The sequence below is a fragment of the Chrysemys picta genome, chromosome 1 (assembly GCF_011386835.1).
Source record: "Chrysemys picta bellii isolate R12L10 chromosome 1, ASM1138683v2, whole genome shotgun sequence".
Classification (NCBI taxonomy): Eukaryota; Metazoa; Chordata; order Testudines; family Emydidae; genus Chrysemys; species Chrysemys picta.
Window position 1 is genome coordinate 26,280,806 of NC_088791.1, and position 15,415 is coordinate 26,296,220.

General features: G+C 44.1%; 1 protein-coding gene across 1 annotated transcript; it reads left to right on the top strand.

The window, feature by feature from the left end:
- Window positions 1–708: 708 nt before the first annotated feature.
- PSMC2 (proteasome 26S subunit, ATPase 2) lies at window positions 709–13,818 on the top strand. Its single transcript, XM_008172469.4, has 12 exons — window positions 709–881; window positions 3,381–3,418; window positions 4,059–4,140; window positions 7,633–7,732; window positions 8,518–8,649; window positions 9,412–9,484; window positions 9,612–9,707; window positions 9,934–10,098; window positions 11,418–11,505; window positions 12,584–12,786; window positions 13,337–13,433; window positions 13,526–13,818. Exons 1-12 carry the CDS (start codon window positions 725–727, stop codon window positions 13,681–13,683), a joined length of 1,389 nt encoding a protein of 462 aa, XP_008170691.3. The 5' UTR covers window positions 709–724; the 3' UTR covers window positions 13,684–13,818.
- The last annotated feature ends 1,597 nt before the right edge of the window (window positions 13,819–15,415 follow it).

The window sequence follows — 15,415 nt, forward strand, 5'->3', positions numbered from 1 at the left end:
GCTCAGCCCGGCAAAATCCAGGTGTGGAGGAATTTAGTGTGGGGGGATCCAGATGTGGAATTAGAGGGTTCTGTGTGGGGCAATCTGGGTGCAGACATCTTGGTGGGACAATATTTGGTGTTTTGTTTAAAGACCCAGTTCCTGGAGTCAAGTGATTACAGGAGAATCTCAGCTTTCCCTACCAATCAATCAAATGCAGAGAGGCAGAGGTGGCTTGAAAAGGCAAAAGCTTACTGCACCCGAGGGCTCAGAGCAAAAGGCAAAAGAAAAAATCCCGCTGTGCATTTTTAAAACGCTCATGGTTTTTAAGCCAAGCTCTAGCCGGGGTCCCCGAGGGGCGCTCCGGGAGCTGCACACCAGGGGCCCGGTGCAGGAATAATGCTGGTGCCTTGTTTGCCTGCCGCCCTGGTTCCCCTGAGGTGCCGGTGGCTGGGACCAGGGCACGAGGCGGGTGCGCTGCCTCGGGCGTGGAGTGGACAAGCAGGCACAGGAACCCCGCTGGCTGGCACTCGAGGGCGGGGGAAGAAAGCCTTGGGCACCACATCCGCCCTACCGGAAGCGATGCTGGGGGAACAGATCCCGCTTGCACGAGGCCAGCTTCCATCTTCCGGCTGGTTGCACCGAATACTGCACCCCCGCAGGGCTGCTTTCCGGGGCGTGGCGGAAGCGGCCTGGGCCCCCGGGTCAGGCCGGCCGGAGCGGAAGCTGGGTGAGGTGCTGTGTAATGCATCCGGGGGCGGGGCGGTACGGCGCCTGCGCAGTGTCTCGGGATCGGGAGGAGCCGCTTGAGGGGATCCGTGTGGCCGCCGGGATGCCGGACTATCTGGGCGCCGATCAGCGCAAAACCAAGGAGGAGGAGAAGGAAGATAAACCCATCCGCGGTGAGGGGCTGGGCGGCCGCGGCCTCCTACTCGCCCCGTCCTCCCCCCAGCCCGATTTGCGGGACGTCCGGGGCCTGTATCCTGCTCCCGCATCCTGCCCGGGCCCTTCTCCCGCTGCCCTCTGGGCTTCGCTGCGCTGGAGACATCCGCAGCCGCGCGGGGCCTCGATCTGGCTGGCTGCGCCCGGCCGGCCTCTAGCCCTGCCGAGCGCCCCGGCCCGGCGAGCTGGGCGGGGAGCCGAGCCGCAGAGCGAGCCTGTGGCTTCCTTAGGCTCGTGCAGGCGGCGCCCAGGACTCTGGGTCCCACTTGACTTCTGTAGGGCCAGGAGCTGCCCAGACTTCCCCACCCTCCCATGGGCACTCGGGGACGGCTGCGCCCGGCCCGCGGACTCGGGCTCCCCGGGCTTCGGCTCCGGGGCTGAAAAAAGGCGGCGTGTGAGCCCGAATGACTACCCAGCAATGTTTAGACCCGCAGCTTGAGCCCGAGTCAGCTGACCTGTGCCAACGCAGCTGTGCTTTTATCCCCGTGTCGGCGTAGCCTCAAGGGTGGGATCTACAAAGGGAGTTGGGCATCACAGTGCCGAGAAAAATCACTGAACTCTGCAAAGCCTGTGTTTGGGTCGCCTCTCCTTATACAATGAGCAGGGGGTTGAGAAATGCAATCCACAAACTCAGCATGCTAGGCAGACTGCTGCCCAAGTCAATGGGAGACACTGACCAGAAAGCGTAATCTAAACCCCACCACTCTCAAAGATAGGTGCTGAAGTCCAGGCTGGGGGGGAAGTACTTAGCAAAGTGGACCCAGCAATGAGTTAAGGGTCTGCCTCACTCTACAAAACAGGGAGCAGGGGGTTGTGTGCACCCCATAACTTTTAGCCCAATATCACCACTCTCCTGAAAGAAGGGATACCCCCGTTCAAACTTATCTTTCTGATGGGTGCGCTAACCACTGAGCCACTGGATATTCTCATGTTATGGATATTCTCCATCAGTCTCTGCAGTTGAAGGTGTCCCAATGTGGATAAAGGAGTCATTGGAAGCGGGGGCTGAACCCTAGAATTCCCATTTCCTGGGTGGGTGCCCTAACTACTGGACTCTCTAACCCAGTGACTAGTTAATGATTTATCTACGTATTGATAAGGTGGGCTGCAGCACTATCACTACCTTCTCCAGCCAGATTTTGAGTGGGACCTGATCCAGTATGTGTACTCAGAGGCCGCTTGGTGGATTGGGTCCCACATGCGAGATAAGGCCAAATGCCTATCATTCCCCATGATTTGCTCTGGAGCTTAGGCTGATACAGGATTAGGTGGGAGTTCCTTGGATCACAGTAGAACCAAAACTGGGACTTAGTGCCTAAGTACCTTTGTGGATCCCACCCTTAATGGGTTTAGGCCTCCATTCCCTTTCCATAAAACAGGGGTAATAGCACTTCCCTACCTCCCAGGGGTATTGGGAGGATAACTACATTAAAGGTGTCAAGTATCACGGGGTAGCTGTGTTAGTCTGTATCCACAAAAGCAACAAGGAGTCCGGTGGCACCTTAAAGACTAACAGATTTATTTGGGCATAAGCTGCCCCGGACTCCTTATTACATTAAAATTGTGAAGCACTTGGCGATCTACTGATGGAAAAAGCACTATATGAGTAAACATCAGCCCCCAGTGCTGTTTGTGGTGAGGATCGCTCAGAAATGTGAGCGTTGTGTAGCGAACATGTTTGTGGCTGTGCTCATGCACCAACACCGTCTACCTTGCTGTCAAGCACTGAATAAACTGGGAGGGAATCATGCTTTTTTGGGGACCTCTGTATCTCACCTGCAAAACCTTTGTGTCACGTCCTGCCTTCTAACAATCAAATGATTGGATTGATGTAAAGACTCCTACTCCTTGTTTGTTGGTAACTTCAGCACAAGAGTGTCTTAGATTTTGAAATAGGGTCCTGTTCTTCCCACCTGAAATGTGGTGTTAGGCTGGTAATCAGTATGCTGGTATGCTTCGTGTGCAGGTATGCATTTAGTTATGTACAGTGGTACAAGTATCTATGAGAGGTTAGTATCAGAACAAATGACATCTGGATTTTGGACAATTGTTGAGACTGTCAGGAAGCAGAACTTGATCAGTTTGCTTATTTGTTACTTCCTTTTCTCCAGTCCCTTGTTTATATATAGACTCTTTAGCTCATAAGCTCTTTTGGACAGACGGCTTTCATGTTGGTCATTGAGATGCCTAGCTCAGTGTGGGTGCGTGATAAATAACAATGCAGTACTACTTCATCCCTGCAAGTAGCTGGAGAACTTGCCTAACTCTTGCTTGTCATGGACATCTGGCTTTATTGCATGGTACTCTGGTTTAGTGTTTAAAAAAAAACAAAACAACCCCCTCCCCCCCATATCATAGGGGTTCTGTGGGTGTCTGAATTCACATCTTTAGAAACAAAATTAGACACATTTAATTTTGTTCTTACAACTGAAAGCTAATTCTTGTGTATCTTGTTTCAGCATTGGATGAAGGGGATATTGCCTTGCTGAAAACCTATGTAAGTACCCTACATAACTAAAATGGTAAAGAAAAACATGAAAATCTAATTAACCGAATCAAGGCAAAACAGTATCTTCCAAACTGATCTTATTTGGAAATAACCAGTAAATCTGTTTCCCTGTTCCTCTTTAAAATTTACTCCATCTCTGCAACCTCTCTCCCCTAAAGCATTCTCTCCCCACCCCAAAAACAACAAAACTCCTACAAATTTAAATATTACTGGTCTGTGAAGGAACTATGACCAAATAACTTAAGTTTGCAATTTCTTGTATTTCTGTTTTAAAATATGACCATCAATGGCCTGAATTTCATTTACAGTTTACACGTTTAGAGAATTTTATGTGCCTTAGTGTAAATGAAATGGGCCTGAATGTGAGAATAAATTAATATAATTTACGTCTGTTTTGGCTCCTGTATGTAACAATGGACCATTTGACTCTGTGTTTTAATATCGTACTGTTTTTCAAGCCAAATACTGACTTAAAAAACTACATATCAAGGTCAAGTTAATCTCTGAGGTTAACAAATAACTATATTGACCATCTCAACAGAAGTTAGTAACTGTCTAGCATACATAGATATATGTACATGGTTTTTCTTAAGTTACTGAAGTGCATACAATTATTCTTCTGTTCCAGGGCCAGAGCACGTACTCAAGGCAGATTAAGCAGGTAGAAGATGATATTCAGCAGCTACTTAAGAAAATTAATGAGCTCACTGGTATGTGCTTTTCTTAAAGTAAAATTTAATGGAAAGATAATCAAAAGCAGGTAGACAACTGTGATTTTTGATTTCAAAAGAGCAGACTTTGGGAAATTAAGGGAAAGGGTTAAAGAAGTCACCGGACTGAAGAGCTCAAGGACTTAAATGCGGAAGAGGCTTGGTGTTTCTTCAAATCAACTAAACAAAAACTATCTAAAATTTGCATCCCAAGAAAGGGGAAAAGAAAGGTTCCAGACCCAGCTGGATTAATTACCATATCAAAAAGGTTATTAGGAGTAAGCAGAGAGCCATTAGGGAAGAAAGAGGAGTTGATTAGCAAAGAAAGCTACATCCTGGAGGCTAGTAAATGCAGGAATAACGTGAGAATTGCTAAAAGCCAAGCTGAATTAGTTTTTGCCAAGGAAATTAAAAATAAATAAGAAGTTTTTTAGTTAGATAAATAAAAAGTATAAGGAAGGATGAGATTGGGTCATTATGCACTGTGGGATAGGAGATTAAAGATAATCTATGTATGTCTCAAAAACTAAATGAATACTTTGCCTCAGTTTTCAATAGCAATGCTAATGTGAAATGTGCATGAAGGCAATATGGCTGATGGAAATGAGTGTCTAGAAATAGAAATTTTCACATATGAGATGGAAGAAGAATGTAAAGAGTTTAATGTGCTCAATTTGGGGGGCCAGACAGTTTCCATCTCAGAATACTGAAAGAACTGGCACACGTTACTGCTTTCCAGTAGCAAGAATTTTTAATAAGTCTATCTATTCAGGGATAATACTGGAGTATAATCAACACCATTCGTGTATTTAAGAAAGGGGGAAAAAAGTGATCTGGGAAATACAGACCTGTTAATCTGACCTCAGTAGTATTCAAGGTTTTAGAACAAATCATGAAGGAAAGAATAATTAAATTCATAGAGGTAATTGGTAAAGAGGAGATAATGCAATATGGTTTTACCAAAGGTAGATCATGCCAGACTAAACTGATTTCCTTCTTTGAAAAAATATCTGATTTTTTTTAGATAAGAGAAGTGCATTTGACACAGCACCACATGGGAAATTATTAGTTAAATGAGGGAAGAGGGGATCAGTACAATATTGCAAGATGGATAAGGAATTGTCTAGATGGGAGGAGGCAGCAGGTTGTGCTGAAAGGTGAATTATTGAACTGGAGTTATATTACTAGTGGAGTTCCTCGGGGATCGGGCTTGGGACCAATCTTATATAATATTTTTAGTAATGACCTCAATCAGGACTCCGTGGGCCAGGTGCTGCTGGTGAGTAAATCCCTGTGCGGTTGTATCTGCATCCGATCCACTATCCGCAAAAATGGTCCGTGGGTATCCACGGATTTGCAGGGCTCTACTCATCAGTGGGAACTGACAGAAGAGAAGGGAGACCTGGGTGTGTGGGTTAATCACAGGCTGACTATGAGCCACCAATGTGATGCAGCTGTGAAAAAGGCAAATGCGATCCTAGGAAGTGTGATTAGACAGACATTTCCAGGAGAGAGAGCGATATTAATGTCATGATAGAAGGCCCTGGTAAGACCTCATTTGTATGCTGTGTACAATTTTGGTCACCTATGTTCACGCAAGATGAATTTAAACTGGAACAGGTGCAGAGAATAGCTACTAGGATGATTGGGGAATGGAAGGCCTATATTATGAGAGGAGACTGGAAGAGCTTGGCTTGTGTAGTCTCACAAAAAGAAGGCTGAGTGGGGTATGATTTTTCTCTATAAATACATTAGGGGTAAATACCAAGAAGGGTGGAGAGCTAGAAGAGCAAATGGGTATAAACTGGCCATGAGCAAATTCAGGCTGGGAATTAGAAGAAGGTTTCTGACCATCAGAGGGGTAAGGTTCTGGAACAGCCTCCTAATAGGAGGTGTGGGGGCAAACAACTTAACTCGTTTTAAGAGACAGCTGGACAAATTTATGAGCGCAATTGTATGACAAGGTTGGTTGTGAAGGTAGCGGGTATGGCTCAACATCCCTGGGGCTGACTTCCAGTCCTAAAACTTGTGCTTCAGGGTTTCAGCCAATCACAGGCAGGGGTCAGGAAGAAATTCCACCTCCCTCTCCAACATGTTCTGTGAAGGTTTTTTTTAATCTTCTTCTGAAGCATCAGGGATGGCCACAGCTGGAGATGAGACGTTGAATGGGGAGGGCCAGGGGCTCGGAGGTGGCACCAAGCATTCTCTCTCTCAGGTGCTTGCTGGCTGGTTCTTGCTCACGGGCTCAGGGTCCTACTGATGGCCAAGTGTGGTGTCAGGAAGAAATTTTCCTCAGGTCAGATTGTCAGTGGCCATAGGTGTTTTTCTCCTTTGTCTCCAGTGTGTTGGTGCAGGTCAATTGCCAGGATTAGCTGGGTATATCTCATGTAATCATTTCTCTGCCATTGCAGGGACTCAGGCACTGGTACACCTTGGTCCTTCCTAATCTCTGCCTGTGGCACAGGATAGTCTGGTCTCCTGTGGGCTGCAGTGCATTGGTCTAATTTTGGTTGTTGGGTTTAGTGTGCAGGTGCTGGGCAGTGTTAATGGCCTGTGATATACAGGAGGTCAGTCTAGATGATTTAGTGGTCCCTTCTGGCCTTAAACTCTGTGACTGTATGTGCATTATAACTGTAAGTTCACCATGTTATGCTTTCATTAGTCACATCTTCTATGAAGCAAAAACTGTGTCATGGATCTCTTACATGTTAAGGGTCTCATTCTGATTTCTTGATCGAATGTCCATCACCTGTAAAATTGGATACTATGCTTGTGTTTATATATACTTCGTATCTAAGCTCCAGAGTTGACTTTAAGACTCTTAAAGGTGATCTGCAAAGGCGAGGTGGAAAATCTGGATTTATGCCCTCTTCTGCTGCTTTATGGTGTGTAAAAAAGCCGGAAAAGTCACTAAACCCCCCCCTCCCCCTTTTTAACATTAAAAATACCAGGAATGTTGACTTTTTTCTTCCCTGTTTTTATGTTGGACATGGTGATGGGCTCAGATGTGTGTTTGTCAAGTCAGAACTGAGAGCTCACAGGCTGAGTGATGAATCTTAAAAAGGTTTCTTCTTCCAAGTACTTTTATAAAGTTTACAATAGTTGGAATAGAAATCACGTTCCCTCTAAATCATGATTAACTTCACTGGTATGTTTACTGTCATCCTACTAGTTCTCCAGTTGTCCATAAAGTCTGCCAAGCAAGAACAAGGTAGACAAGACCTGAGTTTCTAATTTAAAAAAAAAATGAGGGTGGGGGGGGGGAAGCTTTTTAGACTCTGTTTCTGGAACATCATGAAATAAACTGGCATAAATCCCGCAGTTTTCCCTTTGCAGGTCACATTTTAAAGTACCAGTAAAAGCTTCCTCTCAGCATATGCTCTCTTCTCTGATGCAACTGGTGGGTAATGTTTGTAGAACACTGAGTGTGAAGTATCATTAATGTGATCAGTGAACTGGCTTTTCCTTCTAACTGTGCTGTCTTCTATGTAGGGATCAAAGAGTCAGACACAGGCCTGGCCCCTCCTGCCCTCTGGGATCTGGCTGCAGATAAGCAAACTCTCCAAAGTGAGCAGCCACTACAGGTAGCCAGGTGTGTATGTTCTGTGGATCCCTGTCATATGAGCTATGTGGTATTATAAAAAAAGCATTTATAATTCTATTTGCAGCACCTTCCTTTTTTCCACATGACACCTGGTAAAAACTTAAATTGATTCTTATATATTTCTAAGGTGCCACTCACTGTGGTATCAAAATGCTGATGTTAACCTTTGTGAAATATGAGAAGTATGCCATAGTTGGAATAGTGATAGAATTATGAGTTGCAGCACTACTAGAACAATAAAATCACAAACATACCAGCTATACGTAAGGCTACGATTTGGTCATGGAAGTCATGGAATCTGTGATTTCCACAGACCTCTGTGACTTCAGCCTGCAGCCGCTGGGAGCTGCAGAGTAACCCTACCTCCCGTGGTGGCTGGAAGGCAGGCGGTGGGGGGAATCCCCCAGAAGCTCCCCAGTCCCCTGCGGGCAGCAGGGGGAATCTCCTGGCAACTCCCAGTCCCCGTGGATGTGGGGGACCCCCGCAGCTCCCAGCCACACCGGGGCAGGGTACTGGACCCTTCTTCTTCCCTGTTTTGTCATGGACATTTTTAGTAAAAGTCAGGGACAGGTCAGGCTTCTGTGAATTTTTAATTGCGTGTGACCTGTCCTTTTACTAAAAATATCCATGACAAAAATCGTAGCCTTAGCAATATGATTTCATAAAGGCACTTAGAGTACAAACCAAGCATCTTTTAATAATTGATTGTTTGATGCTTGTGGAAGTAAGAAGAAGCTTTATTTGTCTAACTCATGGCCTGTCTTTTCTGCTAGGTGTACGAAGATAATCAATGCAGATTCCGAGGATCCCAAGTACATTATCAATGTCAAACAATTTGCCAAATTTGTGGTGGACCTCAGCGATCAGGTAGCACCTACTGACATTGAAGAGGGGATGAGAGTTGGGTAAGTAAAGACGGACCAGTAAGTCTAACAGGAGACAGAAGCTTCCTTTCCTTTAAGATGGAATGATTTAGTCTCACAGTTTAGTGTTCTGCAATCAATCATACTCACTGGTTAAGTGTCATCAGATATCGCTGAAATGTAATTATATACACAGTAGTAGAGTTAGCGGGAAACTTTCTGATGTTTTCTATTGGAAAATGATGATTTGTCAAAATTTGAAATGTTCTGCAGGATGAAATTCCGACGGAAACCAGGCAGGGTTCAGATGGAACCTTGCCTGCCAGGCAGGTTTCAAAACTGTTGGTTTCCTGCCAGCTTGCCCGCCCACCTCCTTGGGAGCCCAGGCTTTCAGGCTCCAAGCACTTGAGCAGGCTAATAGAGAGCAGAGAACTCCAGACTTGCGGCTTCTTGGCACCTGGAGTTCCAGGCTCGTGACTTCTCAGCAGCCTGGAAGCCATGGATGCCTAGGCTTCCCAGCTGCCCACCTGGTGGCCTGCTGCGGCTCTGGGAAGCTCAGGGGTCGTGGAAATGTTTCCAAATGTCCAAAGTGGTTTTCTACTTTTTCAAAACAGACTGGAATTCCTTTCCATGGAAATTCTCAGTTTCTTAGGGATGGGCTCAGGCTGATGCTGGAGAAAAGAGAACTAGCAGGATTTTACCCCCTTCACATTACAGGGTTTTTTTGTTTAAATTATAGTTCAGTTGTGTTAGCGTGAGGAGTATTAACATGAAAATAATGCTCTTCTTGCACCTTCCCACCAGTGTGGACAGAAACAAGTATCAGATCCATATCCCCTTGCCTCCAAAGATTGACCCAACAGTTACTATGATGCAGGTGAGAATTCCCTTTGCTTATTATCCTTTTTCAAGCTTGCTTAGCTTAAAATGTTGACGTCTCTGGGTGAATTCTGCTATTGCAATAGCAAGTTGTTCAAATGTGCATTTATCTGTTTGTTATGCAGGTAGAGGAAAAACCTGATGTCACTTACAGCGATGTTGGTGGTTGCAAAGAACAGATTGAAAAGCTGAGAGAGGTGGTTGAAACCCCTCTGCTTCATGTAAGTAACTCCTAGATTGTGACTCAATGTTTTGATAACATTGTCTTCATATGATGACTTGTCATGACTTGCCAAGTACCGAGATGTCTGAATGTAAACACCCCAGCAAAGCTAAAAGTAGCTTTTGCGTGACAATGGACTGGCTTATTTTTTATTTCATTAGTAAAGCTGATTTATCACCAATCTTCACAGAAAGATTTTAATCTCCTGTTTCTTCCCTTCGCAGCCTGAGAGGTTTGTGAACCTTGGGATTGAGCCCCCCAAAGGAGTACTTCTCTTTGGGCCACCTGGTACAGGCAAAACCCTCTGTGCCCGTGCTGTTGCTAACAGGACTGATGCCTGCTTCATCAGAGTGATTGGATCTGAATTGGTGCAGAAATATGTAGGAGAGGTAATACCAAACACTATGTAAAAGGTGGAGCAAACTGCAAACTCCAAGAGGTGGAGGCCAAGCATTTTAATAGACATTGCAGCTAAATGAACTAAGTTTCGTAGACTCAAGGAGGCATTAAAAACTACCAAGCGTATAATTGCAGGTAATAGTCTGACAACCCTAAAAGAATGAAATCTCAAAATCTTGGTTACTCTACATCTGAAATTTTCAAAAGCAATCATTGGCATTAGCTCAGCGCTGAATGGTTTGAAAATCCCACCCTGAATTATCATTAAACTTCTCACAGAAGTGACTCAAACCCGTTGTGGCCTCACACAGTTCTAGTGAATGGAGTAATCTTAAAATTTGTGATGCCTGTAGCTGTTTGGGTTTTTTGTGTGTGGGGGGGTCTTGACATATAACCAGGTTGCTGCTTCATATTCACAAACTCTGCACCAGTTCCTGGCAGCACTGGATAAAGTAGGTGCATGCCACTGTGTAGACTGTACAAGGGGAACCAGATAGCTGAGAGGTTTGGTGATGGCATATGATGCCTTTTGCCCCCAGGTCATGTTGGAAGCCAAAAATTATCATTTGATAGTTGGTCAGTAGCCTGTATGAAAGAGATCATCATCTCTGTTCAATTCTCAGTAGGACAATGTCCATATAAAAAACCACCATGATAGCTGGCTCATAGTAGTATCTCATAGTAGCAGCTAAGAGAGGGTAGATCTAAAACTTGAACTACTTGCCCCACCCATATAGGTGGTCTCTGTAGTTCAGGGTTGAGTTGTATGTGGCATAATGGATAGAACGCTGACCTGGGACATGAAAGGACCTGGGTTCTATTTCTGCTTCTGCCACTGGCCTGCTGGGTGACCTGGGGCAAATCATTTCACCTCCCTGTGCCTCCACTTCACCATCTGTAAAATTGGCATAATGATACTGACTACCTTTGCAAAGCACATTGAGATCTGTGGATGAAAAGTGCTGTATGAGAGTGAAACATTATTGTTAGCAGCTTGTACTACTGCTGGTTGAATTTCAAAAGTAGCGACCTTTATTTTACAGGACAGTTGGTTTGGAAGCTTCCATGAGCACTAAACTCATAAGAACTTTAAAAAAAAAAATCTGAAATAACTGTGTTGGTGCTTGTGTGTGAGCCCAGGGTAAAGTATCCTGAGGGGCACCCATACTTGCCAGAGTTGTCCAAATATGTGCAAATCAAAAATTAGTTTCATAATCGTAAGTTTCCAATTATCACTTGGAAAGCTTCACTGTTTGCTTTAAAATCTTTACTTGAGCCAGCCTGTAACAAAATCTTATCCTCTTATTAGGGAGCTCGAATGGTTCGTGAACTCTTTGAAATGGCCAGAACTAAGAAAGCTTGCCTTATATTCTTTGATGAAATCGATGCCATTGGAGGTATGCTTGCAGCATGCAGTTTTTTATTCTTTATATAGCGAACTTTAAAAAATATTACATGCCAATTCCTTGATTTTATAATTCTCTTCACAATGTAATTCCTCGTTATCAGGACTTGCATTCCATAAATCACAGCTTTGTAAATCATTAAAACTTAGGAAAACTGTCACTCTAACCTCAGTTCAGCTATATTTACTGCAGAGGGAACTATCAAGAAATAATTAATAAAATCTGAACACATTTAATCCTGAACAGAAGTAATTTTTATAATCAAAAAATTTCTATAATCAAAATACAAAGTGACTAAACTTAAGGTAGGATCTCTTACAAATACGGTACAAGCAAGTTGCTGTACAATTTAATTCTTAAACAATGTAAACTTAACATTTCTTCACACTTCTGAAACTGAGATCTGTTTTCCTCAATAAAATCTCTTCCCATTTATTTGTGTGTCTTTAATGGTGCCAACGTATTTTGCTACATGGATTTTGTAAACCTAAGAAAAATAGGTGTGTTCCTCATTGACGATAGCAATACCCATCTCTCTCAGGGCTTGTCTACATTATCTGCTGGATCGATGGACAGTGTTCGATCCAGCGGGGGGTCGATTTATCGAGTCTAGTCTAGATGCAATAAATCGACCGCCGAGCACTCTCTCGTCAACTCCGGTACTCCACCAGGGTGAGAGGCGCAGGGGGAGTCAACGGGAGAGGGTCAGCCGTCGACTTACCGCAGTGAAGACACTGCGGTAAGAAGATTAAGTACATTGACTTTAGCTACGTTATTCATGTAGCTGAAGTTGTGTAACTTAGATGGATTTCCCCCCCCCCCCCCCTCCCCAGTGTAGACCAGGACTCACACAAGGGATACAAATATTTTGCCTGCTTATCTTCCTCTTAGCTGAAGATGATGCATTCCAAATAAGAAAGGATAAGCCATTTTGTTTTGGTAGTTGGCATGCATTCATATACAGCTGTTGTTATAACATATCCTTCTTGATAACGGCAATGGGATTTATCCTCACTAGAAAAGTGTCTTTTCTATGTCTTGATGTGCAATGGTCTTCTTCTCTCTGCAGGTGCTCGTTTTGATGATGGGGCTGGAGGAGACAATGAAGTGCAGCGTACTATGCTGGAGCTGATCAACCAACTGGATGGATTTGATCCAAGAGGCAATATTAAAGTGCTGATGGCAACAAACAGACCTGATACTTTGGATCCAGCACTGATGAGGCCCGGGAGACTGGACAGGAAGATTGAATTTAGCTTACCTGATCTTGAGGTTAGAACTGCTTATTTTCAATGCTAAGCAAACTGAGACAGTAAAGCAGTAGTTGTTTCAGACCTTAAGATTCTGCTGCAGTTTAGAGAGAGATAATACAAGCACCTCTCAAGGACCTGCACACTTGAAGTTCAAATGTGCAAAAAAAGCATGAGAGTCCATCCCCACAGGCAAAGCCCTGAGCAGTAGCTGTGCTTTGCAGTGTACTCCCAACTCAACAAATCTAGACTCAATTGGACCAAGTCAGAAAGTAGGTTATAAAGTTCTAGCCCCCTCCTCTCTTGATTTGCATTACAAAGAGAGAGGAGGTCTCGTGTGATGACTTGTCAGAGCACTTCTAATTAGTATCTATACTGTGTGCCATAAACTCTTTGCTTTCTATTACTCAAATAGGCCAGTTCAGAAATAGCGTTACGGTTTCCTACCAGTAGGTGGCGTAGGAAACTAGACTGAAGGGGTGTTCCACAGGCTGAGTACTCTACTTCACTTCCTATCTCCCTGCATCAATTCTTCTCTCTCACACCCTCAAATTTCTGTTGTTTTTTTTTAGGGACGAACTCACATATTCAAGATTCATGCTCGTTCAATGAGTGTTGAAAGAGACATAAGATTTGAGTTGTTGGCTCGACTGTGTCCTAATAGCACAGGTAAGTTGAATCCTATGACTTGTATGCTGTTTGGTTTTTGTGTAAGTGCACAATGTGCAGGTGTTAAATCCATCTGTCCTCTTCTTTGAAAGGTGCTGAAATTCGCAGTGTCTGCACAGAGGCAGGCATGTTTGCCATCAGAGCACGTCGAAAAATCGCTACAGAGAAAGACTTCTTAGAAGCTGTGAACAAAGTCATTAAGTCGTATGCAAAATTCAGTGCTACGCCCAGATACATGACCTACAACTAACTTCTTGAAATTAAAGGAAAATATGTTCCTATTGTTAATCTTGCTATTAAACAAAAAGCCTGAATAACTGTTCAGGGTGTGTTTGCTGTCTAATCTCGTTCTGAGTCTAGAAATAAAATACATCATTCCAAATGACAGACTGGTAGGTAGTTATTTTTCTTTGTGTGTTCAACACTAATTAATCAGTGCTGTAGCAGAAAATGATGCAAGACGCTGAGATTCAGTCAGGGATGGTTACAACCCTGCAAAACCTGCTACAAACTTAACAGTAAAACCAATTAGATTTTAAGTTTAATATGCAATCCAAATCCACTGTTTTTAAACGTTTTTCTGCTGTCAAGCTTCTCGTTTCTGGTGGTGCCCCCAGTATGCTAAGTGTGGTACACAAAAAGAAGGCACTATCCCTATTATTACGACTTAAAACAAACCAGGTAGCATGGAGGGTGTAACACAAAAATGTGGTGCTAGGTTACTATTAAAAGTGAAAACTTTACTTTTCTCTGTGTTCTTGGTTTAGCCAGTGTTCTCTTGGCTAATGAAAATCAATGAGTCTGGTTCTAGTTTACTTTAAGTTCTCAAGTACGGGACTGTGTGGCATTGTGCTAAAGAGAACTTTTAAGATTTTTTTCAAAAAATTTTATGGAGACACCTTCAACCTGTTCCTTCCTACTCTTTTTTAATCATTGAGCTTACATTTTAGCAAGTTTTATCTCAAACTAAACTGACAACTTAATTTTTGTTGTTTCCCATCACCTGTCTTCCAGTTCCTGGCAGTGGCTAGTGTCAGCACCACAAAGCAGAGCTATGTCCCAGCTTTTAGGTGAGGAGTAGGCTAGTTAAGTATACCAAGGAGCTAGTTTTGAGGCCTAAAGAGTGCTCAGAAAGCTCTCCCTCCCCAGCAGCTGTATTTTTAAAGGGAAAGTCTAAAATCTGGCTGCTTGGAGCGATACAGTAGAAGAGGCTGCTTCAAGGATAGTGGAAGCATGTCACGTACCCAGCCTGTGCTTACTACTAACCCCTAATGCTGCTGTTGGGCTATAGCAGGCAAACTATAAACTCAGTTGTTCAAAGGTGGGTAAAGGTTCATAAAATGTCAGCTTATAACCATAAATGTTGATGGGAAAGGTACTAAAGGGAGACAGACAGAATTAGTCCAAACAAAAATGCGCCTGCCAGGACTCAAGGACACAGATCATGCCTGGCAAACAAAAGGAATGGGGGACTGAAAGTCAGTGGCCAAAATGAAGAGCTGGGTTACTCTGCCCATCACACTTTTGGCATTCTTAAAGCTAATGACAACAACTGTCAGGGATACAGGTGGATGGGCAGGAGTGAGAGCTTCAGCATATTCTGAAGGATCTACTGTTACACTGCTGGGACTCCTCCTGAGATGTCCTGCCCAAAGTGAGGGGCCCAATGCCATCGCCACCTCCTAAAGCTGTCACACACCTTGTGTGCGCTGCTCCTTCCCCACCTTATTTCTTCTTTCCTGTCCCTCTCCTTTTACCTTCTGACAAATAAGCTCCTGGCTGAACTAGTAAGACTGTAGTTTGAAACAGAGGTTCTCAAAATGAGAGACATGAAATATATCCTGAGGGAGTGTGAGAAGGCAGAGCAGAGAGCAGCTGGACGTCCAGCCAGCAGCAGCAGCAGAAAAGTAAGGGTGGCGTGGTATGTTACTGCCACCCTTACTTCTCTGCTGCTGCTGCCAGCAGCATTGCCTTCAGAACTT

What these genes read in the sequence shown, in the direction of transcription:
- PSMC2 (XM_008172469.4), top strand. Translation starts at nt 725, where the DNA reads ATGCATCCGGGGGCGGGGCGGTACGGCGCCTGCGCAGTGTCTCGGGAT. An exon ending in TTGCCTTGCTGAAAACCTAT is followed by an intron (nt 3,419 to 4,058) that starts GTAAGTACCCTA and finishes CTTCTGTTCCAG; the next exon opens with GGCCAGAGCACGTACTCAAG. An exon ending in TTAGCTTACCTGATCTTGAG is followed by an intron (nt 12,787 to 13,336) that starts GTTAGAACTGCT and finishes GTTTTTTTTTAG; the next exon opens with GGACGAACTCACATATTCAA.